This window comes from Dermacentor silvarum, chromosome 5 (assembly GCF_013339745.2).
Source record: "Dermacentor silvarum isolate Dsil-2018 chromosome 5, BIME_Dsil_1.4, whole genome shotgun sequence".
NCBI classification, from domain to species: Eukaryota; Metazoa; Arthropoda; class Arachnida; order Ixodida; family Ixodidae; genus Dermacentor; species Dermacentor silvarum.
The window spans coordinates 118,037,417-118,061,829 of NC_051158.1; the positions used below are offsets into that span (position 1 = coordinate 118,037,417).

General features: G+C 44.5%; 1 protein-coding gene across 1 annotated transcript in view; it reads right to left on the reverse strand.

Annotated features, from left to right (window-relative positions):
* Positions 1-334: 334 nt before the first annotated feature.
* LOC119454367 (peroxidase-like) overlaps positions 335-24,413 on the reverse strand; it is an 83,754-nt gene continuing 59,675 nt past the window's right edge. The window contains exons 7-13 of the mRNA XM_037716320.1: positions 22,121-22,256; positions 20,741-20,950; positions 18,548-18,682; positions 16,565-16,789; positions 8,303-8,472; positions 983-1,088; positions 335-398 (exon numbers count right to left, since the gene is read on the reverse strand). Of these exons, the coding sequence (XP_037572248.1) occupies positions 335-398; positions 983-1,088; positions 8,303-8,472; positions 16,565-16,789; positions 18,548-18,682; positions 20,741-20,950; positions 22,121-22,256 (1,046 nt within the window). The remainder of the gene's footprint in view (positions 399-982; positions 1,089-8,302; positions 8,473-16,564; positions 16,790-18,547; positions 18,683-20,740; positions 20,951-22,120; positions 22,257-24,413) is intronic.

The window sequence follows — 24,413 nt, forward strand, 5'->3', positions numbered from 1 at the left end:
TGCCGTTTATAGCTATTCTAGCGTTGCGCGTTGCCAGCTGGCATGGCCATAGCAAATTACAATATTGACCATGCTATTAATTTTTATGGTTTTATAGATTGTGAAATTGCGTGCCAAAATTTTGCATGGTAGCACAATGCAACATGCAATCATCTAGAAATTCATCAAAAACAACACAGTTTATTTATCTAAAGAAATACAGTACAGCAGGACCTTCTGTGAAATCCTGCACAGATTCCACCGATAGTGCATCTATTGCGGCACACTGACGGCAGAGATGACAATCTATTCTTTCAGTGCGTATATAATTTAATTGTTATCGCCGTGCCTGCCATTAGCCGTTGCGCCAGTGCACTAGTTCAATGTCGGGTAGGTCCTTGCAGTCCTCTTCTTTTTCCCTGTTTATCATGAAAAAAAGAACGCTTTAAAGAAGTACAACGCACGCCAAAATGAAAGAGAGTGCATTTCAAGCAACTAATACTACAATCGTGGGACGAAACCTCGTAAACCTTACCTTAACGAAAATGATTATTTGGCATGTATAATAATTTATTACCGTATTGGTCGTACTATTCTCTTCACCTAACCAGGATGAGTATGTGTTGCATATTCGTAGCGTTGCTGGTAGCACTTGGTTCTCCCATGACGACAGGTTTAAGCAGTTGTCTATACCGATTAGCTGTGTATAATACAACAGTTTACCCCAACGGGGATGGACCGAAGAATTTGGTCCGCCGCCCAAGTGGTGTATTCCACTCCTGTGCCTCATTCCAACTGAGACATCTAGTATCGCCTGAAATCTGCCTGTTACGACGTGCCACTTGGCTCTTGAACCACGAGAAAAAAAGCACTTTTTCAACAGTTTTCTCAATTCGCCAGCGAGATCTATTAAGATAAGCTCTATTCCTACAAAAAAAGTGTATATGATATAGCCCATATTATGTTTTGTTGCAAATGCTTCTGGAGTTGAACGCATACTTACAATAACTTTGGCTGACGAAAGACGTTCCGATGCACTCTCGAACCAAATCTTGTATTTTCGCAGATTATTTTTGCAAGCGTGGTCTGCCTTATTGTTTGGAGTTGCTCTGGAAAGACATGAAACAAGGACGCTAGAATAAATTACACAAATGACACCTTTAACAATCGTCTTGCAATTTGTTCATTATGTATTGCTCAGGCAGAACAATGTTAACTGGCCGTTCGTAAAAAATAATGTTTATGCCCTCGAGCACAAGTCATAATCATTTTTGGCAACGTCTTAAGCCGAGTTGTTCACTGTACTGCAAGAGGGTATTGTTATCTAATTAAGATTTCTTATACGAATCATTCTTTGGCTCATTCCAGCCGCTTTGGGGTACGTAGGCTGTTTGACATCAACTACTCTGTCCTCTTAAACGAAATAAAGAAGAGTTCAGGTGCTCGACGGTGGCCTTGAACATTAGCATTCCAGCGCAGCAGCTAGATGCTCTTATCATTAGTCCATAAACGTTTTCTTTTTTACCTATTGACCAATAGGCCACGATAGCACGCATACTTTTCTTGTGTCCAAGTGACCGTTAACTCTTTTAGGCCACCGGAGCATGCGACACTTCGCCTAGCAGGGACGAGACCACGTGCGTGACCACGTGTGCCTCGGCCATTTTCCATTCGATCTCGTACCAAGGAACACGCATGCTAGTTTCTCCCATTCTTCCCTCGTGACTATTAGCACCTTTAGATGCTATGTCAGACTGCATAGCCTTCAGGATAGGGGATAAGCGGGGTAGCTAGGGGATAGGCTGCACAATATAACAGGTGTTTCTGCGAAGAGTAAGTTATCTTTGAAAATGGCTTGTGCAGATAGTACAATTCTAGTCCTTGAGCTGCCTACTCAAAGAGGTGGTCATTAGTTGCATTGGAAATGGAAATGCATATTCCACTGAATAAAGGAATTCACTAATTAGGTTAGCTAATTACCTTGCGGAAGATAGCGCAATTGACTAATTATAGCCGGGGAGCCTCCAAGAAATACTCACGTGAAAGGAATTCTGTGGATGACATTGTTTTCCAGATATGCGCCATCAAGTTTGCGGTAAAAATGCACTGTTGTTTTATTTACTTTTTTTCTAACAAAGCAGCGTTTCATGCATTGAAGCACGAAACTACCTGGGTCAGCAATGAATGTCTTCGGAAAGTTCGCAAAAGTATCTCCCTGGCTACGATTTGTAAATTGCAATATAATTGCTTCAGAGTAATTCGTTAAACATAATTAGCAATTTTTGTTAGTTATTCAATCAGACGTCTCTATTTTGCACCCACATAATATCTGCTAGTTGTAGGAATACAGTCAAACGATTAGAATGTGCCACATGTCATTTTTTAAAAATTACTTCGTCTTCGCAGAAACAGCCGGTACATTTTTAGAAGTGGGGGTGACGTGCCCTTTCTAATCCTTGCGCTTCTTCCACGTGTATCAATGCAAAGCACAAAATCTATGGTTTGCGCTGAAACATACTTATGTGAAAACAAGACATACTTTTATTTTCGAAAGTAGCGTACGAGTTAATCATATTTTAGTCTTACTCACGATAATATGGCTAAATATATCAACCATAATTTAAACTGCACATATTAAACAGGGAAGAAGAGAAACGTCTGCTGTGGATATCGTCAACGTAGTAGCAGTTTTCTGCTCTATATCTCAGACGGTCATTCAATCAGATAGCCTTCAGAAATTGCATAAGTCATTTCATGGCCTTTCGTAGCGGCGATATGCGAGGCCATGGTCCCAAGATACTATTCAATGTGAATTGTTTTCTATGCAATAATTCGAGCTATTCAGAGGTCATGTGTTTCATTTTCAAAGGATGGACAGTAGCACAGCGTGTGTACCACAGTATCCTCGACACCACAGGCAGTGCGCTCGGCGCTATCAGCCATTTCAATCAAACAGGTATATGAATTGTTGAATGAAATTCCCATGCGTAAGAGGCACATCATTGTTTTCTTACTTCATGGAAGCGTAGGCCGCAGCCCCAGTTGCATAGAGGGGTCGAGAGAATACAATCGATGGTGAGTGAATTCAGGTGTGTGCCACTCCTGCAACGTCATACGGTGCGCTAGCTTTCTTATGTGTGGGGCTGCGTCAGTCCTCGAGAAAGGTACAGAAACAAGGTTTGTTCCTTCGTGCGCTTTCCTTGCAGATTCGTCGGTGGGGTCGTTGGCGAGATACCGCAATGACCCGGCAGCCACTGAAACACGACGTCGCGTTCCCGATCACATGATGGTGTTTTTTTCGTATCCCCGACACGAGTTGCTCGCAGGACCCGCGACGAAGGGCTCACAAAAGACATTGTAGGGCCACTTTTGAGTCGCCGATGATTGCCCACTGATTAGCCAGTTGGTTGTTAATGGAATCAACATGTCACTAGGCAACATCAGAGCTCGGACACCGTCCTCGGGGACACAGAGCACCACGGCCCAAAGTATACCAACGCCTGAACTACTCCAGAAATCTCCAGAACCACTGGGATCAGCACTGCATTCTCACACGCCAAGCCACCACCACTACCGGGCAGTCCACTAACTGAAACCACGACCTCGGAACTGTGTGCTGATCGTGCTGGTGAACCAGGAATTACCTATCAGCCAGTTCAGTCAAGGCTTCGTCGTTCTACATGGGAGCGAAGGCCACCAGAGAGGTTCAGGGATTATGTGCAGTGAACGTACGGACCAGTTACTTTATTATGTAGTCGCCACAGGTGACTTCACTATAATTTTGTTAGTCTGTCACAAGCATTGACTGTTTTAGGTTGTAAGCGCATATAACTTTGTCCTATTTTAAGAGAAGGAGCCGATGTAATCTAGATGTAATGCCATCTGGTGCCTTCGCACCAGATTGCATTCATACGTGATGTAGGTAACGGGGCACTGAATCGATGGCGCCCTAGTGCTCAGGTTAATAAGCGATGTTCACCTGATTACAGGTTGTTATCGGCATGGGGCCTGCACTGGTGTAGCGTGCTCACTTCATGTGGCTGCGCAGGCGACGGAACAGTTCTCAAGCACGGTACTTTTGAAGTCTTGTGCGAACTTGACTGATGGCATCCAGCACTTGCAACGCACTTCGAGCTGTTGGTGCCTGTAGATTGTCCAGAAAACGAATAGCACTCCCCAGAGAGCTGAGAATGACAACAATTTGTTCATCTTGGTCCGTCAGTTTATCAGGAACAGACCTAGTGTCCGACTGCGTTTAGCCTGGTTGGCAACGGGTGCGGAGTGATGTTGGACGTAGCCGGCGTGGTACACAGGCTTTGGAGGTTCTTGAATCAAGTCAGGGACGAGATCGTCGTAGCTTAATAGATCAGGCTGCTTCTCAGTGGGACGAGTGGTCTTTAACCATTTTCTTCAATATAGACATTTATATTCGAGTCAAAGGGCAGTCCGAGAATGAATCGTGACGCCCGCTGCAATTTGTGCACTTCAGCACACTGCCCTCGCACGTGTCAGTGGTGTGGGGCCCAGTGCACCGAGAAGACACGTTAGTGTTTTTGCTCACTCTACTCATATGGTCTAATTTAGTATGCTTCAAATTCTGCAGCGTTCTCGGTATAAAGGGGCGAACTTTGTGTCAGAAGTGAAACACCTTTGCATGTGATGGGAGGGATTCGGCCTTCAAATATTGGCCGCATATCTGCTTGCTTCGGTGCAAATGACGTCGAAATCTTCTGCCACCCCTGATATGTATCACCCTCTATTCTTCACCCTCCCATCCGTCACGCTCTTCCCCTCCCCTCTCACTCCTCCTATGATGGATGCAATGGAGGTTCCGCATTCGCCCGGCTCTCGCAACATCTGTTGGGACATTTTATTATTGTTGGCTTAAAGCGGGCTACAGATCCCTGACTTCAGTCGGCTTGTTTTTAACGCGTAGTGTCTCTTTGACACCATTTCTAACGCGTTGCTTTTTTATTTACTAAGGTAAAACCAGTCCAATGTGTATGCTTAAATAGATGAACACTGCGGATCACGATTATGTGCATATATTTTGCCTTAAATAGGCCTGAGGTTTCTTTGCGCTGTGCGGTGTTGACGTGTATGACCCCGTGCCACCAGTGCTAGTAGCTTGGCTTTGGCGGGGCGGTTGAATCGGTTTTGGCCGCGCGGCTGGATTGAGTGCCAGACAGAGAGACAAAGTTTTACGTGTTTAGGTAGCCCACGAAAGAATATCGTCTTTCATATAATGTAATGAAGAAGAAGAGGAATCAACCTATAGCAGGGTGCTCTCATAAATGTAGGGTGTGAGCGCAGGTCACGAGCTGTTGGCGCCAATACCAATGCTGTCTTGTGACTGTGCTGGTTTTAACAGCGGAGCTGTTTAAGCCGGCCGTAATGTGTGCCGCCTGCTACTGCGTTTACTAGAAACCGCCTCGCGGAGCGTCGCGCGCTATGCTCGGGAGAGAGAAACAGAAATTAAGAGCCAGAGAGAGAGAGAAACAATTGTAGCAGCACCAACGAGGCAACGCGCAGAGGTGATGCCGTAGCCATCCGCGCTTCTCCGTTTCCCCGCATTAGCGCCGACCGCTCGCGGTGTCCGTGGCTGCACAAGGCGACTTTGGCGGCGGCTCGGCCGGTTTCCCACCACACGGCCGCTGGATAAAAAAAAGAAGATGCGGCCTGCCGCGTCAGGCGCGCCGCTATGGGAGCGAACGCGACGGTCGTAGTTGCATTGTCGGCCGCTTGGCTGGGCGGAACGGCGCTAGGTGACGGGGATGGAACACGTCGGCTTGCATGCGCGACGGCGTTTCAAGCGCGTTCCTGATGCATTTGCTATTCCGATGCCAGACAACAGCCCCCGGCGTGTGGCGCCGCGGTGGATCACACCGTTTTCGATGCACGCGGCAGGCCGCGTCTTTTTTTTTTATCCAGCGGCCGTCCCCACCAGCTACGTGCTATTGCGCAGGCGCCGTGACGTCATCTTGGCGTGTCGTCTGCTGCGCGCTGCCCGTACACTGTGCATAGCTTTCGACCCACTTCCCCTACGTGTGCTCGAACTGCAAGTGCTTCGCGAGGCGTTCCCCGATGTCACGGACCACGAGGATGTGCTTATACACTTCGTATAAGTTAGCATCACTTCGTGTAGCTAGGACCAGCTAGGAGCCGATCAGCTCTGCTGTGTCTTTAGCCTTGCGCCACTAGTACAAGCTACCCTGACTTTTTTCACCTGCCGCTTGCCGTCAGTAAACCCCCTTGTCAATAAAAAAGTCGAAGTTTCGAACGAAAGGCGAAGCATCGATTGCTATAGCAAATTAGTAGACAGCTATACGAAATAAGCATAGTAGTTTTATCGGCCGTATAAAGTTGTAAATATTTGCTTACTAACTCAAAAAAACAAGCACGGTGTCACGTGCGCACAGGTAAACATGAACACATCTCGCTCGATGACCGCGGGAGCTTGTCAAAACGCTGGAGCGATGAAGCGCGGCAGTGGCAAGGAGCAAATTTACCTTCGCGCTGGCTCTCGCTTCAACGCGAACTAAACGTCGAAAGCGCAGCGCATACTAAGCTACCGGCACTCGGCGAATGCATTTTGGCCCATCGCAGATCGCTTTTAAGATGAGGCTCCCGCGGGCGCACACATCGGCCGCGTCGCAGATCGCTTTGAAGATAGCTCCGTGAGCAGCAGCCGCGTATACGCTGTATATTCAAATGCCCTGCCATTCGACGTAATGGGCGTTTCGAGCTTTCAGTGCGCAAACCGATGCAGGAAAAGTTCAACCATACGGGTGTCGAAACCGCACCCTTGCGCAGAACATCCTTTGCTTGGAGGCCGACGAACGCTTTGGGCGTAGAGTGCTCGCCCTTTCATCGGACACCAAGCCCGTCGGCCAGCGCTGTCCCACAAAAACAACTAAAGTTAACAATTATCTGGCGGTCGCAACTCACTACTTTTGACGGAACAGGTTAAGAAACAATGAAGCTATACGCGTCATCAAATTCAGACAAACGTCGACAAGCAAAGCAACACAACATGTGAAGGGGGCGTATTGTAACAGGTGAACTTTACGAGTGCCCCTTTCTGCCCAATTCAAGAGCTGCATTGCATTGCAAGTGATAGCGGCGTCAACGCCCGCCGCTATCGGTGGGCGCTCTTACGGTGGGCGCTGAAAAAAGGTATTTATTGATACTGATCAAGTAAAATAAAGTTGTTCTTTTCTCGCCATGCGTATATAACATTGATTAGGAATTTTATTTTCGTTGAAGGAATCTAACTGTGTATCGCTTTAATTAAAAACGCTTTTTTCTTTCGCAATGTTTGTTCCCTCCAAACATAGTCGCGCTTCATTCGCTGCTCCCATAACCACCCTTGCTGATGTCGGTGACAATTCGTTCTGAACCACTTTTCGCCCGAAGCTTCGCGACCATTTGGATCGACCTTGTTCAAGCTATTAGACTGGGAAGGCTTAGTAGTGAGGATCAATGACGAATATCTCAACAACCTGCGGTTTGCAGACGACAGTGTCCTGTTCAGCAACATTGGGGAAGAACTGAAACAAATGGTTTAGGATCGTATATGGAAGATTAAAACAATGTTCAATAGCCTGGCAAGGAAACAAGAATTCATGATCGCCAGCCAGCATCTAGAGTCTGCGCAGGACTTTATCAAGGTCAGTTACTCACAAGGCAGCCTGATCATGAGAATTACATTGGCAGAACAATAAAAATGAGTTGGAGCGCATATGGGAGGCCTTACCAAATCCTAACTGGGAGCTTACTCCTGTAGCTGAAAAGAAAAGTGCACAATCACTGCATTCTACCGGTGCTATCATACAGGGCAGAAACTCGGAGGTTAACACAGTAGCTCAAAAACATGGTAAGGACCACACAAAGAGCAATTGAACGAAAAATATTAGGGTTCAACATTAAGAGGCAGGAAAATATCGGTGTGGATTAGTTAGCAAACGGGGGTAGCCGATATTCTAGTTGACATTAATAGAAAAAAATGAAGCTGGGAAGGCCACGTAATGCGTAGGGCGGATTATCGGTGGACCATTAGAGTTACAGAAGGGGCGCTAAGAGAAGGGAAGAGCAGTCGAGGATGGCAGAAAAGTAGGTGGGATGATGAAATTAGTAAATTTGCTATTGCAAGTTGCAATTATATAGCGAAAGATAGGGGTAATTAGATATCGCTGGGAGAGGTGTTCGTCCTGCAGTAGACGTAAAAGCATAGGGTGCTGCTGCTGATGATGATGGGGATCCTGCGTGCCCCTGATGGTGTGAAAATGCGCGCTTGAAAAGTGCACTGCAAAAAACCACTTGCCTGGCGTAAACGATCCGGCTTGGTCTTTATGCTCGTAGTAAAAGCGGTCACCCCACTTGAGTGCGCTGAACATGCGTGCCACAATGCAGAGGAACGTGGGCCCCATAGCCGCCCCTGGAACGTTGTACTCGCTGATGCCAGCAGAGAACAGGTCAATGTCCCCGACGTCCCTGCGCGCGCAGACCAGGTGCTGTTACTTTTGTGGCTTCGACTTGTTCGCAGTGCTGTCTTAGACCACCGACCAGTGAACATATAACAATTGAACCTCGCTGCTTGTCAGCTCATGAAGCACTGAAGGCAGCAGTGCTGAGTTTTCAGCGATTGACTCATCTACCTGAACGTCTTTGTCTTTTCTTTGTAGCTATTTGTGGGTACAAATCCCAAATGTAACTACTTTTTATTTCTCTCTAATTTTTATTCTTTTCCTTTTGTTCCTTCGAAGGTAGAGAACGTTACACTTTTTATGAACTTTATCTGAACTATGTATCTAGTCTTCTTTCAGCTCTTCTTTCTGGTCGTGTTCATTCCGTGAATCTTGACACTGTGCGAAAAGTTCCGAAGGCAGTGCGTGCACTGTCGCGCCTATTGTCAGGCCACATATATAGTATCAGCTACATAAATCATTATTTGCTTTAATAGGACAGGGTAGCTGCTCAATGTCAGAAGCTTTAGAGCCTCCACTGCAGGAGCTCTGATTGTGGGACCAACGATAGATAATCTCACTCCGCGATGAATTCCAAACATTTGTTAAAAACTGTCTTTGCTATGTTGGGGCATTACTCCTCTGCAGTTCATTTATTATTTTATTTTCATACCAATATCCTAAGCGCTCTAGCGGGCGCTTCATAGGTAGGTGGGGGTTTCAACCTAATACATGTATACAACTTCAAAACTATGAAACCCGAATACAGGAATAAATACGCGGTATACCGAACGCTACAGACGAACACCGTGTGCAACTAGTAGTTGACATCTGCTCGAAAGTAGAATGCCTTATTGCTCCTACAGACATCGATACCGTTCACAGAGTGCCCACTGCTAATAACCCGAGAGCAAACAATATAATTGTTTGGTTTGTCTCTAGAGACAAAAAGAACGATTTCCAGAGAAGAGTAAAAAAAAAAACTCAGCTGACTGCGAAAGATCTCGGCAAAAGCTAAGATTCGAACCACTTGTTTTTTAACGACCACTGAAGTCCGCATAGGAAAGCGCTCTTCTCTGAAGCATTGAAGCTGAAGTAAAGCAAACAGTGGCAGTTCCTCTAGACGGACCAATGTGTCATAAAAGCCAGAAAAACTACAACCAGTGCTGTCAATAACAAGATAAGATCACCAGATGACTTGCACGTCATCACATAAGGCGAAGCTTCAACGACCGACGGGAAGAAAAAAAATCACCAAGAAAGCGTTTGAACTTCTAGAATCACGAGCATTTAGTAATCAGCTACCTAATTAATTAGATTTATCATTACTGCATCTGAACATAAGGAGCCTCCAGAAACATTACGATAAACTTGTTGACCTTTGCGCAACACTACGACACACGTTTCACTTCATTGCTTTACCAGAAACTTGGTTATCTTAAAACACGTGTCAAACATATCCACTCCCCGGCTATCACCTGGAGCTCGCTCGTAGGCGAAGCTTATCATCAAGTACTGCAAATAACCAAACTGTACGTGGGGCTGTATCTCTTTACGTTAGAAACGACGGAATATACAGAGTTAGAACAGACATAGTTTTTAAACCTGCATGGTGCGAAGCACTCATTATCTAAATACCACCAGATAAAGCAGCCAGACGCTTTGTACCTCATAAAAATAAACGCACACTAGTAGGCGTTGTCTACAGGTCACCGCAAAACAACAGAAATGACTTTCTATCCGAATTAGATAAGTGGCTCGATAACAACAGTAACAACACTACTTAGGTTATTATATTGGGTAATATAAACATTGACATTAATCGAACCGACATTTATAACTACACAGACTTATTAACGAGCTACGTATTACAATTAATCAGGTTACCAACACGCATTACTAACTCAAGACAGAGCACATTAGATCACATCATCACAAACATATCAGACACCAAATTTTCAAGTGGAACATTAGCATGTGATATTACTGATCACCTTCCTTTTTTCGCAACCATCACATCCAGTAACCAGTTATGTACTGAGCAGAAGCGTATAACATACAAACATGACATCATTTATGATGCCCTAATGAAAGAAAACTGGCACTCTGTATATTCGGAAGATACAACTGACAATAAATATGAACAGTTCATAAAATATTTAATACATGTAAAAAACTAGGTGAATGTGTTTCAACGGTATCCAGAAGAAACGTAAAGCGAAAACCGTGGCTAACAACCCGTATTCTAAAGTCAATGCATCACAAGATAACAGCGGAATTCCCCAGGGATCCATATTAGGGCCTTTTTTTTGTAGCATACATCAATGATTTACCCGACTATCTATCAGAAGGCAGCATTTCATACGCGGACGGTACCAATATTTTCCTAACAGCGAATACGGAAAGAGATCTTTCCAAAAAAAGCAATGATGTCCTGCTAAGACTATCTAACTGGCTTCAATCTAACTGTCTTCTCGTAAACACAAAGAAAAGAAACTATATAGTTTGCGCTGCAAAAAAACACGCGACTAATGAACACTAAATCATTGAGCTTCAACAGGTATAATTTGGAAAGGGATAACGAGACGAAATTTTTGGGCGTCTACCTCGACAGTCAACTAAAGTGGCATAAACATATCCACGAAACTACACTAACCATCTATAAGAAAATCCCAATACTGTATAAACTACGTTACATTTTCCCTTTGAACACACTCCCTACAATTTATGTCAGTTTTATACATTTGTATATTACGTATGACATTACCATATACGGACTCACGTACCCCACCACTTTATTACCAAATATTGCAGCACAAAATAAAGCACTTCAAGCTATTCTCTTCCTAAAAAGAACGGACTCACTAACATTTGCCTACCCATTACTTAATATACTACCTGTGAAACATTGCATTGATTACCACGTTCTTGTTTTTCTCTATAAAATTATGTACAAAATCATACTATGTCCTTCTGTAAAAATTAATTATCAATATACCACATATCCTTTACGATCAGTCACCTCGAAAACTCTAACCGTTCAAAAATCTCGCACTAATCACTCATTTATACTCTCACATACCGCATCGAAACTCTGGAATACATTACCAATAGATCTTACAGCGCAACAGACATTTATCGGCTACAAAACTAATCTTCGCTCTTTTATGCTCGTGTCGCTTGCTTCATGAGTATGTACCATATTTGTACTGTCTCACACATTCTTTTTTTTTGCACGCGCTCTAGTGTTTATGTAACAGCATATAACATAGGGGCCCCGTCCGCAACTCCTACGAGGTTATAGGGCCCCACCTTTATATTATACCCCATGTACATATCTTCTTGTGATTAATAAATTCAAATTAAAAAAATTCAAATAAAGCACAGCGTTTCAATAGATTCAATAGAACAGACATCATGTGATTAAAACCGTGATATGTAGAGTTTAATAAGAATCGTATTGATTTCTTCCTGCTGCCTGATCTTCCTGGCACCGAGTCACTATGGTGTAAAGTCATGGTTAGAACCTTGGTTGTTGCAGTTGGCGGAATATATTGTAATCCTGATGTCGTTAACAATGTTTTCACCTTGTCAGAAAACTACATTGCACAGCATAGGCTACACAATGGGAAATTGGTAGTTACCGGTGATCTGAAACTCCCATATATCACTGGCCATCGCTCAAGTCAACTGGTCGCGATAGACAGCTTTGTGAATCGGTTATTGAGATGTCCTTGTCATTTAATTTGACCCAACTTGTTAAGTCTCCATTTCGCGAGAATTCTATCTTAGACCTTGTATTTGGTAACCACGTGCTTGTCCAGTATAGACACCATTGCTACACTGTTGAAGACTTGTCTTACCGCAATTATTGAAGAACTGGCTGCCTTTCTACCAAAATTTCAATCTCGATTCTACGAATGGTCCATTCACAATATTTGGGTGCTGTTTAAAAGTAAGATTATTGAATTAGCAGACAAATATATACCGAAAATTACCTTCCGTGCAAATCGTCAGAATCGATGGTTCACTAACCATGTAAAGCGATTAGAAATTAAGAAAAAAAAGCTTTTTCTAGCCACCAGCAGAGTACGAATGCCAACACATGGAAAAAGTACTATTCTGCCCCGAAAAACAATCGTACTTATCTGCTGTTCGCAGTGCCAAGCATACCTTTTTTTACTACGACTTACCAAAAATACTCGGAGAAAACCGCAAGAAATTCTGGGACGTAATAAACCCCACTCAAGCTCACGCCATAACTCTTGCCGACGATTCGGGAGACATTATGACTACTACTGACTGTGCCATTTCTTTCAACAATGCCTTCGCCCCAGTTTTTACTAAAGATACTAGTGCTCCTCTACCATTATTGTCTAGCAACATAGTATCTGTAATGCCGCCATCACGTTCTGCCCAGATAGTATCTCCAATGTAATTGATATTCTCAAACTCTCGTCCTCCGTCGGTATCGATGGTATTAACTCGAAACTGCTAAAAAATACTAAAGATAACTGAGCTGCATTTTTGTGTCTTTTGTTTGCTCAGTCGCTTTCAGCAGGCTCCATCTCTCAAGACTTGAAAGTGGGAAAGGTCATTCCCATCTACAAAGCAGGCAACAGGTACAACCCACTAAATTATCGGCCCATCTACTTAACGAGCCTTCCATGTAAGATAATGGAACACGCTATTTACTCACTCATCATGGACCATTTAGACGCCAACCATTTTTTTTCATCTTGCAGAGCATGGATTTCGTAAGGGCCTTTCTTGCGAAACCCAACTAGCTCTTTTCATTCACGACCTTCATGCGAACCTTGACTGCAATCAACAAACTGACGCTATCTTTCTCGACTATGAAAATGCTTTTGATAAAGTCTCTCACCGTCACTTCTTACATAAACTTTCTTTCTTGAATTCAAACATCGATGTATTAAAATGGCTGGAAGCATTCCTCACTAACCGCGCGCAATTCGTTACTAATAACGACCAGTCTTCCGTCCTTCTTACGGTACTTTCAGGTGTCCCTCAAGGCTCTCGTCTTGGTCCACTTCTTTTGTAATATATATCAATGGCTTACTCCTTCACGCAACTTGCAATGTTCTGATATTCGCTGTTGAGTGCGCGATTTATCATACCATTAACAATGACACTGTCGAAGATACTTTGCAACAAAATCTTAACCATGTGCCCGTTCGCTAATGACTCTTAATCGAAATAAATGTAAGCATATGTCTTTTACCCGTAGGCATAAATCCATCTTGACTTCATACACAATAGCCAACAACCACGTAGCAACAGTAAAATCATTCAAGTACTTAGGCGTCTTAATTTCCTGTGATCTTATTTGGGGCACACATATCAACAGCATAGTTTCATCGGCGAACAAAACACTCGGCTTTATGAGGCGCTACTTGCGTTATGCTCCTCCGGATGTGAGACTTTTGGCGTACAAATCACTTACCATGCCTAAAGTCAAATCTCGGACACCAATCTGGGACCCATACCAAAATTATCTCATTAACGCACTCGAGTTCTTTAAGAATCGTGCTGTAAGATACACTAAATCATCCTACTCATATGACGTAAACATAACAGGCTCAAATGATAAATCTGAGTTACAGTCGCTCTCGCACCGCCGTTAGATAGCCAGCGTTGGTATTTTTCACAAGTTCTTCCACATTTAACTTAATCGTATGCCGTACATCACCCCGCCCGCAAACATATCACAACTCGCTGGTCATCCGCTCCAAGTTTTAAAACCACGTCCACAAACAACTACCTTCTCTGCTTCATTTTTCTCTGGAACAGTGGCAGATTGGAATGCTCTTCCGCACCATGTTGTGTATCTGGAAAGTCTCCGTATGTTCATTGCTGATGCTTCTTCTGTTTTGCCGGAATTAACGTCGCTTTTTTGTACAAAATATTAATTGAACGTGTGTTTTTGATTGTGTATAATATATCTACCTTTTTTAAAATGTTCCATTAGTTATTACGTTGAATTGTCTATTTCCCATGTTTATTCTGTTTTACCAAAGTAATTACTCTTTCTTATACGAATTCATCCTTTATCACGTGTGTTATTGTTTGCACAATACTCTACCATTTTTAAAACATTGCTCCCATTGATTACTACGTTAAATTATACGCTGCATGATGTACCCTACCCCTTATGTAACGCCACTGATAAAGGGGCCTTTGAGGAAATAAACTGAACTGAACTGAACATGTGTAGTCTACAGCGAAAACCTGGAGACCAATCAGCATACCCTCACATTTAAGCTAGGTCTAATCGTTCAAACACTCACCTCGTTGTACGTTTGAAATTTCTTTGCGAGAGCACAATAGCATTTATTCAAACAACAATATATATTTGAAGCTTCTTACTCGTCGACGTCACGTCCCTGTGGTTGCCCAACGCCGCGCCGCGACAGCGCGAGAGGGCCTGCCTTTCGCGCCGCTTGTCGGTGTCGCTTGTATATCCCGTGCATGGGGTTGTCGCTATAAAATACTTCGGCCACTTTCTTGTCGCCCGTTCCCGTCTGTGTCTAACCGGAGATATGAATCAATCCAGAAGAAGGTCTTAAAATTTAGGCCGATCCCGAAGGTAGCCCAGTTTAAACATTTGGGCCGATACCCAAGGTATAGTGCAGTCTAATAAAGTGGGCCTAACCTTCCTCACGGTTATTTTCGGAGAAAAAAAAAATTAATTTTGAAAATTTCTACAGTGTTTGGCGGAATCAAGCTCGCGTTACGGTGTGTCACAAATGCCCGCGGGAGGGTGGGATTACATTGACATATTGGAACGCACCTGTGCGCCGGGCATCTCAGAGGCCATTTCCAGACTTTGCGGGCGAGTCCCGTGCTAGAGGGAAGCGCGAGCGAGGAGCCTTGATGCAACACACGCCTACATGAAGCGTTTCGGCGTTCCATGTGTCGCTCCATTGCTTCCCTGTTAATCATGTAAACGTGAGGATCATGACGCATTTTTTTTTCACGGGCGCTCCGTGACGTTCCTGTTGAAAACCATGTCATGAAAATTCATCAGAACGTTACGGGGGAATGCGATATATTTCGCGCTCACGGCGCCCTTACACATGCTTTCAACTTTGGCACATGGTACATGAAGGTTGACGTCGATATGCAGATTTGAAAGAGATAATGAATAGTGTGTCCCCTTAATTCAATCAATTGTTTTGTTTTCCACTTTGTGGAACACGTGGAGTGCGATCCGCCATGTCAGTTTTCCGCGTGAGGATTCGCACAAGCGCCCTTAGCATCCACGAAAATGACCGATTGTAATCCGTAGGCTGGCGAAATTATCCGCGCAAACAATCTTGCCACGAATGTGATCAGCGTGCAGCCTCAAATTTATCGGCGCACAAGCGCTCGCACACGCTTCCAAGTTCAGGCCATAGACACATTCAGGATTCATGTAGAGATTGTAAAGAAATCTAGTTACTTCTCGCACAGTCGAGGTCGGCATGCTTCCGCTGCGCATTAAGCAATAACGAAACCACGGGATGACTGCCTACTAAACATTTATAACTCGCGAAATCGATAGTGTGACAATTTAAACAAATTAAGGAGTACCGAGAAGCTTCGCAGAAGTTTGCTACCGGTGCGTAAACGTCCGTCACCTCCTGTAAACAAGGCTACTATGACGTCGCTAGTGGCGCCCGGGCAGAAGTTACCTGTCGTTTCTGCTGAGTCCATCTCAAATTCGATACTCTGAGACACAGACAGCTTTTTACTGCGATAAGAAGCGTAAAGGTTTTGGTTTGGAGTTGCTACGGGTCGCTGTCTCACAGTATGTCCCATAGAGGAGTGTGCGGTATTGGTTTGGTTGAGGCACTGGCACGTGTGTCCGCTCGGGCCAAATTGTGCGCTTACCGACTCAGCGTGACCTTCTGCGCGGCATCCTCAAGCAAACGTCCAAATATGAAGATTGAGCCCGACTAGGAATAATACCATGGGTTTTCCGGAACTGGTCGGCGACATGTGTTAGGGGATGCGTTGCGACACATCTATACAAGCTGGTCGTGCAATGGAGGTATATATAAAGCAACAGGCGCGTTTACCGCGGCCTGACGCCATAATGTCTTCAAGACAATCCTTACTGGTATATGTGCGAATATAGTGTGGCCACGATCGTTGGCATCAGCTTCCGGCGGTAGAGGTCCTTGAATGACGTCAACGTGAGGTTCTGGCAGAGCTGGACGTAGTCCACGTAAGGCCGGGTGCCGTGGTCGCGGCCCCTCTGTATGTCCACGGCAAACAGGTCGTTGCCGTTCGGCGATCCACGGGCACGATACAGGTAATTTGTCACGGCGCTGTCGCCGTACCTGCAAGTTAAATTTGTCTGAAGCACTCTTGGCGGGAACATATGATTAACGCCCGAGCACTCATGCCAACCGAAATTTCAAATTAAGGCTGGCAGACTACAAATAAATAAATAAATAAATAAATAGTATAAATAAATAAATAAATAAATGAAATATTGAAATAATAGCAGAACTCGCCTCATGTTGACTGTCGATAGTAATACGATTAACATTCGATCAATGTAGCGACATACACACACCGTATTCCTGTGGTCACGTTTATTTAACACGCGTAGAGCTCAATCTGAGACTTTCGTTGCTTCGGCTATACGCGGCTTACTTCAATATCGTCCCACATTGTTATGGCACTCGCTTGCCAAGATGGCCCATGATGATGGTGGCATGTCGCCGACGCCGTGACGACGATGGCGATGAAAGAATGACGTTGATGAAACGACCAAGGCGCTATAACCACGACGGCGTGACGACAATGAGAGGGCAATTCTTAAATGACGACGATGGTATAACGACGATAGTGTCATGAGGACAATGAGCCGATGACGACGGCATAATGACAACCGGATTAAGAAGCTGGAATGAGAACGATGGCAGGACCACGACAGGCATTGTCATCATACACTCGTCGTCATCCCATAGTCATCCTACCGTTTTCATGCCATCGTCGTCAGTTCGTCGCCGTCACGCATTTGCTGTCATACAGTCGCGATGGCGTCGCGGTCATTCCATCGTCCTCATCCTACCTTGGACATCCGGCTATGCCGCCGTCGTCCTGGTGTAGTTTTACCATCGTAATCCTATTGTCATGCCATCGTAGCCATACTGCCTTCGTCGTTCCTTCGACACCATCCTTCTCCATCGTTTTAGCGCAATCATGCTGCCGCTATTCAATCAATATTCGTCATGCATCCATGCTCATGTGTGACGTTGCAAGAGCGAGTGCGACAATGAAGTGAGATGACATTGGGGTATGTCGCATATAGCCGAAGCAACGAGAGTCTCAGAATGGTCACTACACGTGTTAAATAAAAGTGAATATACAGAAATATGGTGTGTTGCTACGTTGCTCGATTGCTAATTGCATTACCATTGACAGCCATAGTTAGATGAGTTCTTCCGAAATGTTTTCTACTTTAACTTCGCGCGAGACAAAATATGTGTTATACTCTTTTGTATTCTATGCTGCAGCTCACTTTTGACTGTCGTATTCTTCGCGTGGATTATTTTAACCGTGTATTCCTCATCCGTTCACCACCTCATCGCAGCCTACATCGTGTGTTTATGAGTGCTTACAAATTCATTGTGGTGCGACTTGTCTTTGCCTCCTTATAGCCTCCTAATATATATATATATATATATATATATATATATATATATATATATGTGTGTGTGTGTGTGTGTGTGTGTGTGTGCGTGCGTGTGTGTGTGTTCTTGGGCGTATGTGACTGTGTGTTGTGGATTTCTGGCCCTATGACGTTATTTCTTTTTCTTACTACATATCTTGTTTACATTGTTTCTGCACCGTGAAGACGAGTGGCCGTCACCATACAGGGTGACATCGTTCTTTTATAATCATTCTAATACAAAGGCGCATGCCCTAAAATTGAGATATTCATGTTAACACCATATTGAAATGCTTTCATTGACGAGTGTAAACCATGCAGCGTCGAGTAAATTGACAACGACGCTGCGACAAGCTGGGCATCCATTCATCATCAGCCGTTTACTCTCAGCAGGCAGAATCAAATGCAAAAGACTCACCTGTCCGTTTTCCACATTGGCTGCTGGATTAATCCCCTGGTAGCACTGTCTTCGATACCCTTGTAAAACTCGAAGGGTTGGAAATAGGCGTCCTTGAGCAAGATGACTCCCACCTTGGCGCCGCCGGTTGCAACACTTCGTGTCAGACAGAAATGATGTTAAGTACAAAGTGCTATTAAATATGAAAGGTTTCTGCAATATTTCTCTCACATTCACAACCACATTTCCCAAAGTTTGCAGAAGTGCATCCGGCTTATGAAGAGCTCTTCAGCTAAACTGCGCTGAGATAAGCCAAATGTAGAGAAGTTACATAAAACAGAAAACTGGAGGCGTTGGTCGTGAGTGGCAAATGTATAAGTTCAATTCGTCCCGCTTGAAGAATAAATAAATAAATAAATAAATAAATAAATAAATGAAACAATATATATATATATATATATATATATATAAACGATAGCGTAAATTTCTAGAATCAGTAAATACACTGAAAAAGGAAGAAATACGCTACAAAGCTAACATACAACATCATGTCTAAGAGTTACATGACAGCTATACTGTAGTTCAGATGCGTCCGCTAAGGGTGGTGCACTACCTCAAATATTTATGACGACTGCTAGCATACAGTAACTATATAGAGAGTCGCTATCCCAGAGCTGTGGTATATTTTCGAAGGTATTTGCTTCGTTTTTTTCCTAGTTTTTCTTTTTGTTCCTGCGTCATATAGCTAAAGTGACTTAGTCAGGCTTCACCTTTGTCGGCTTTACCTTTACGAATTCAGGTAGCAGCGCTGTTGTGGCACGTGTTTCAACATGCAGCAGACGGCGGTGCTGGGAAGAACATTATCGCTGCCACTCCTTGCCACTTCCGGCGAGACAGCAACATTTTACGGCTGCGGCTGTTAGGGTTGTTCGTAATTTCATGGTACCTGCCGCAAGCGTAATGATTGTAATTTTCATCACTTTGCTTTTTTCGCACAACAGGTGGACAGAATAGGAAATATTACTTGTCTCCGCGCAGGATTTTATCTCTGTTGCGCAATGAGTGGGGATGTCTTCGTGCCGTTGTTATCATCGTCGACGGTTTAGCGACCATGGGCGACATAACTTAAAATGATTACAAACTGTTGTGATTGCAAACCCCTGACGTCAAATTTACGTAATCACCGACGCAAGCATCGGGCGGTGACCCACAGCGTTGTCTGAACAACACAATCAAACACTCTCCTCGTTTATAGGAGGTCACTTTTGTTCGCTTTTAAAACCACTAATATTGTCTACACTCAGCTGTTTTTCTTATCCAATTGGCTGACAAGAGGCGAAGAGCATGCTCTAGTGGGGAGGGTTTCGATGGGGCCGAGCCACCACAGTGAAAATAGATAACCGCATGAAGAGGGTGGTGCCGGCTTCTCCAATTGGTCCGCTTCACCTTACTTAGCTTGGAGTGGCTGGTCGAAAATCGCGGCGGCGTGCAAGGGAAGGATAAGAATGCCACTAAAACGGATCCTCAGCAAGGAAGAGTTGGCAGAGCGATGTGTATGCATGCCGAAAGGGCTCGATAACGTTTTACTGCCACGCAAAAAGGTTTATCATGAGCAAATATACATGCTCACCGGCAGGTGCGAGTAGCGAGGGCCTGAGCGATCGGCGGGCATCAATCTTCTATTCCTTTCGAAACGGGGCAGTCTGTGGCTATTCAGAAAAATTTTCAGTTTTTTTTCGGCATATTGCTTTTTTTTTTCGCGTGCACGTCAATTTGACGTGGTGAGTTTTCGCCGTGTTGTGAGGTCGCGTGACAGACAGGCGAAGCGGGCGTAGCCAGAAAACATTGGACCAATAGCAGAGGGCTAATTTTGAAAAATCGTCGAATCAGGAATTATTATTTTTCTTTTGTGCGGTTTAATCATGCGTAACCAGTGTGTACACATTATATCGGATGGGAAGCTATCGCGGTTTTCGTGATGTCGCGTGACAGACTGGCGAAGTTGGGAGTGGCCTGAAAATGTTTTGACCAATCGTGGAGGCTGATTGAAGAAATTGGAATCAAAACAGTTTGGAATCATTTTACGTTATAGCCCCCCATATTTCTCTAGGTTGCACTTGTGGCTTTTCTTTGAATGAGCATTGTTTCTCTTCGCTTTCACGATTACTATCCATCCGTGCTCAGCGGCTTACATTGCAAGTGTGTTGTGCTTACAGGTTGAAGTATCCAACGACGTCCGAGTGCCCAAAGCGAAAGGCTGCCGCGGCGAACTCGTTGAACATGGTGGGGTCCACGCTACTGTTGTAATCGGTGTAGCCGTTCTTGAGTGGCAACAGCCGATATTCGGCCATGGCGTCGGACCCGACGATCGAAGGCAGCCACTCGCTAAAGACCACGTGCTGGTATCGGGCCTCCACGATTCTCCTGAACGATTGAAAGGAATGTTTTCAGCGGATCAGGCCCTGCGGTCGCATTGAACTGAGGGGCATTTTATTCTTCCATCCTTTACGAACGTTTATCAGTGGCACGAAGATACTATTGTTACAGCCAGAGCACAAATTCAAAGCACTTTGTTTGACACGGCAAGCAGTTACTGGAACCTTAGACCATATGGTCGCTTAGCGCAAATAATGATTGACCCCGTCCCTCCTTCATTATTTGCGCTAAGCGACCATGTGGTCTAAGGTATAACGTGAACCGACTAGCGCAGCAACAAGTTTTATTAGTTACTGCAACGCCCAAATTTTGCATATACGCCAGCAATTAACTCGTGAGCTGACAAATGCTGAAGTACCAGTTATAGTCAAATGCTCTTTTACACGACTTCATGCTTCTTATTTTTTGTGTAATAAAAGTGTTAGTATGCGTAAAAAAATGCCCGACGATTACGATACTCCCTAATGGGAAATTTGAGCGCAGCTGTATACATCCTATCATTTAGCGATAGATTGCGGCAAAAAATTTCAGACCGCAATCAGCGCAGCGACTGGCAGTGGGCCAGTGTCATCAGCGCTTTCGCACATGAAGGGGCAGTATGGGAACGCACTGGCATGATGAGCGGCGTTGGAGCCAGCTGTGCAAAGGGACAGTGACACTCAACTCAGGAACGGTCACCTAAGAGATGCCCTTTAAAAGGACTGTTTATTGAATAATTGTGGTAGCTTTCAGCTGCATAGTCGTGGTCAGTAATCGCCAAACGAAAGATAGCCGTTGTTGTAGTTGTTGAGCTTTCTTTCGCCCCAACAATCATATTTTCTTCTTGTAACCATCTCCTGAACTTGCTGATTTTCCTTCTCTGACGCTTGATTGCTTCTAAGTGTATTTTAGCCTTAAAGCTTGCGAATCTTCACCGTTTAAACTCGGCGAGGAAGCTACAGGGCATTATATTGGATCACACTCTATGTGTCATCGCTTCCTTTCTTCTGAATGTAAGAGCGACATATAGCACGAGAACCTTCAGACCACACTTAACTCTCGAACATTCTGTTATATATCCTTTAAAAACACTCTGAGTGGAAGTATTGATAGTCTGTACTTGAACTGTTCAGCCGTTTTCAAACACCAGTTTCTCCAAAGAACAATAGTTTGGCCCACCTGGTAACTTGAAAGAGACGCTCGTCGTCCCAGTTGGGATTGATTATGGCTAGCTTGCGGGCGATTCTGTTGTGGTCCCTGAGGAAGATCGTGTGCATAGTCACTAGGCCGGGGTTCTGGTTGACTCTGAAATCCCCTGTGCGAGGTAGGCGCTTAATAAGAGAAGTGCCTTAACACCAACATACACATGACGTTTCGACAGCACCAGAGTGATGTGAGAAAGACATGCGACACGCAGTGGCCGAGTGCATTCTAACCACGATACACGCAATAAACTGGGACGAGATTGAGACAGTAGTCACCGGGTTCTGGTTGACTATGAAGTCCCCTGTGCGAGGTAGGCGCTTAATAAGAGAAGCGCCTTAACACAAACATACACATGACGTTTCGACAACACCAGAGTGATGTGAGAAAGAGATATGCGACACGCAGTGGCCGAGTGCATTCTAAACACGATACACGCAATGAACTGGGATGAGATTGAGACAGTAGTCACCGAGTTAAACTTATCTGCCAGATTAAATTTCCAATGACGCATCATACACTGACAACCCAGCTTTGAACATTGAACAGTGCTTATGCGATTCACTTAGTGAAAAAATTCTGAAGCACACACGTATAAGATGCTTTTTTGTGATACCGATGCTATTATGACGAAACGGGCCATAGCAAATTTGAAACGTCCACGCATTCATTTTGGCTTGGTCAGCGACCCAGGTTTCTGCTCAACATGTTTTCACTTCACCAGGCGGGGTTCTGTGCCACGGATAGAATTTTACTTGAGCTAATAAAACTGATGGGTCGAACGAGCAAGGCACAGCTGACTAGTTCATTCGAGAAAGTGATTGAATCAAGAACAAATCCCGTCGCATGGCGTGAAAGCTGGATGAACCTACTTTATAAGGGCAGATAATGATAAGAAGCGTTCGCACAGACCAGTTACAATATCAACCTATCAAAATGGGTGGAGAAGCGTGAAATACTGGTGAAGCTATAGAATGTATTCAGGCCAGGGCAACACTTAGGGGACAGTATTTTTGTACTAACTCAGCTAAGAGATTTAAATGGCTCAAGGCAGACTTTTACGGCTAGTGCTTTTAGATATTAAGAGTACTTCCGGCAATGTAGACAGAGTTACTATGAGATATTCTTGAGAAAGAGGGTGTGGATGTCGCTTTCGCAGATCTGCTCATACAAATATATAAAGAAAGCTGGGTACACATCAAATCGTAAGGCCGGATGTACACACAGGTGTAGAAATTCCCGAAGGACTGTGAACGCCATTGTCATTGTTTACGCTTTACAGTAACAAAATGAAAAGCGACTAGCCAATAGTACGTTAGGTTTTGATTTATCTTACACTCGTAATGGAAAACAGGTTCTTCTTGGAATGTTATTTTGGCGACATATAGTGCTATTATCGGAAAATGCAGGGGATTCAGTTACGGCGACATATGTGGTCCTTAGTTTGAATCCTCAGAAATTGGAGATTGTGGTCTGCAACGAAGTATCAGCAACGAATTAGTATAAATTCAACAAAAAGCCACAGCGATATTCAAGCACGCAGTATATAAATACTTGGCTGTATACCTAAACGACGGAAAGGTGCGAAAATTGCCGGTACAATAGCAGATACAATGTAACAGAACAAAGCAGATAACTTATGACCAAGCACTTAAAGCACGACATGGAAGTTCATATTGCCACTAAGTGTCAAAAGCCAGCGCAAAGAAAAAAAAGCTGCAGTTTCGCCCGAAAGGCGAAGCATCGATTGCGATAGCAAATTATCGAAGAGCCATACGAAGTAGTGATTGTACTTTTATCAGCCTTACCGCCTTGAAAACATTCGATTGATAACTAAATTACGAAGCATAGTGTGAGCGCGCACAGCAAATATGAACACGTCACACTGGACGAATGCGCACACTCACTGCCAAAACGCTGGCGTGAGGAAACGCGGCCGCAGCCAACACCAATTAGATAGCACAAGGCTTGTTTGACGATTCATGACGTCACGCTACCTGGCCCGAAATTTCCATTGCCAAGCCTGGCGTGACGGAAGCGATGACGTCGAAATCACCGCTGCGTACTCGGGAGCATCCCCACTAGATTCTACGGCAGTCGGGCCAGGTAGCTTGACGTCATGGATCGGAGTGAGGAGGTGGTGTTGCCGCAGCAAGGAGCGAAATGACCTGCATGCAGTTGTCTATCGCTTCAAAGGAAACTGAGCGCCGAGAACAGACAGCACGCACCAAGCTAGGAGCCGCCGACGTACGTAGACCGTGCCCCCAAT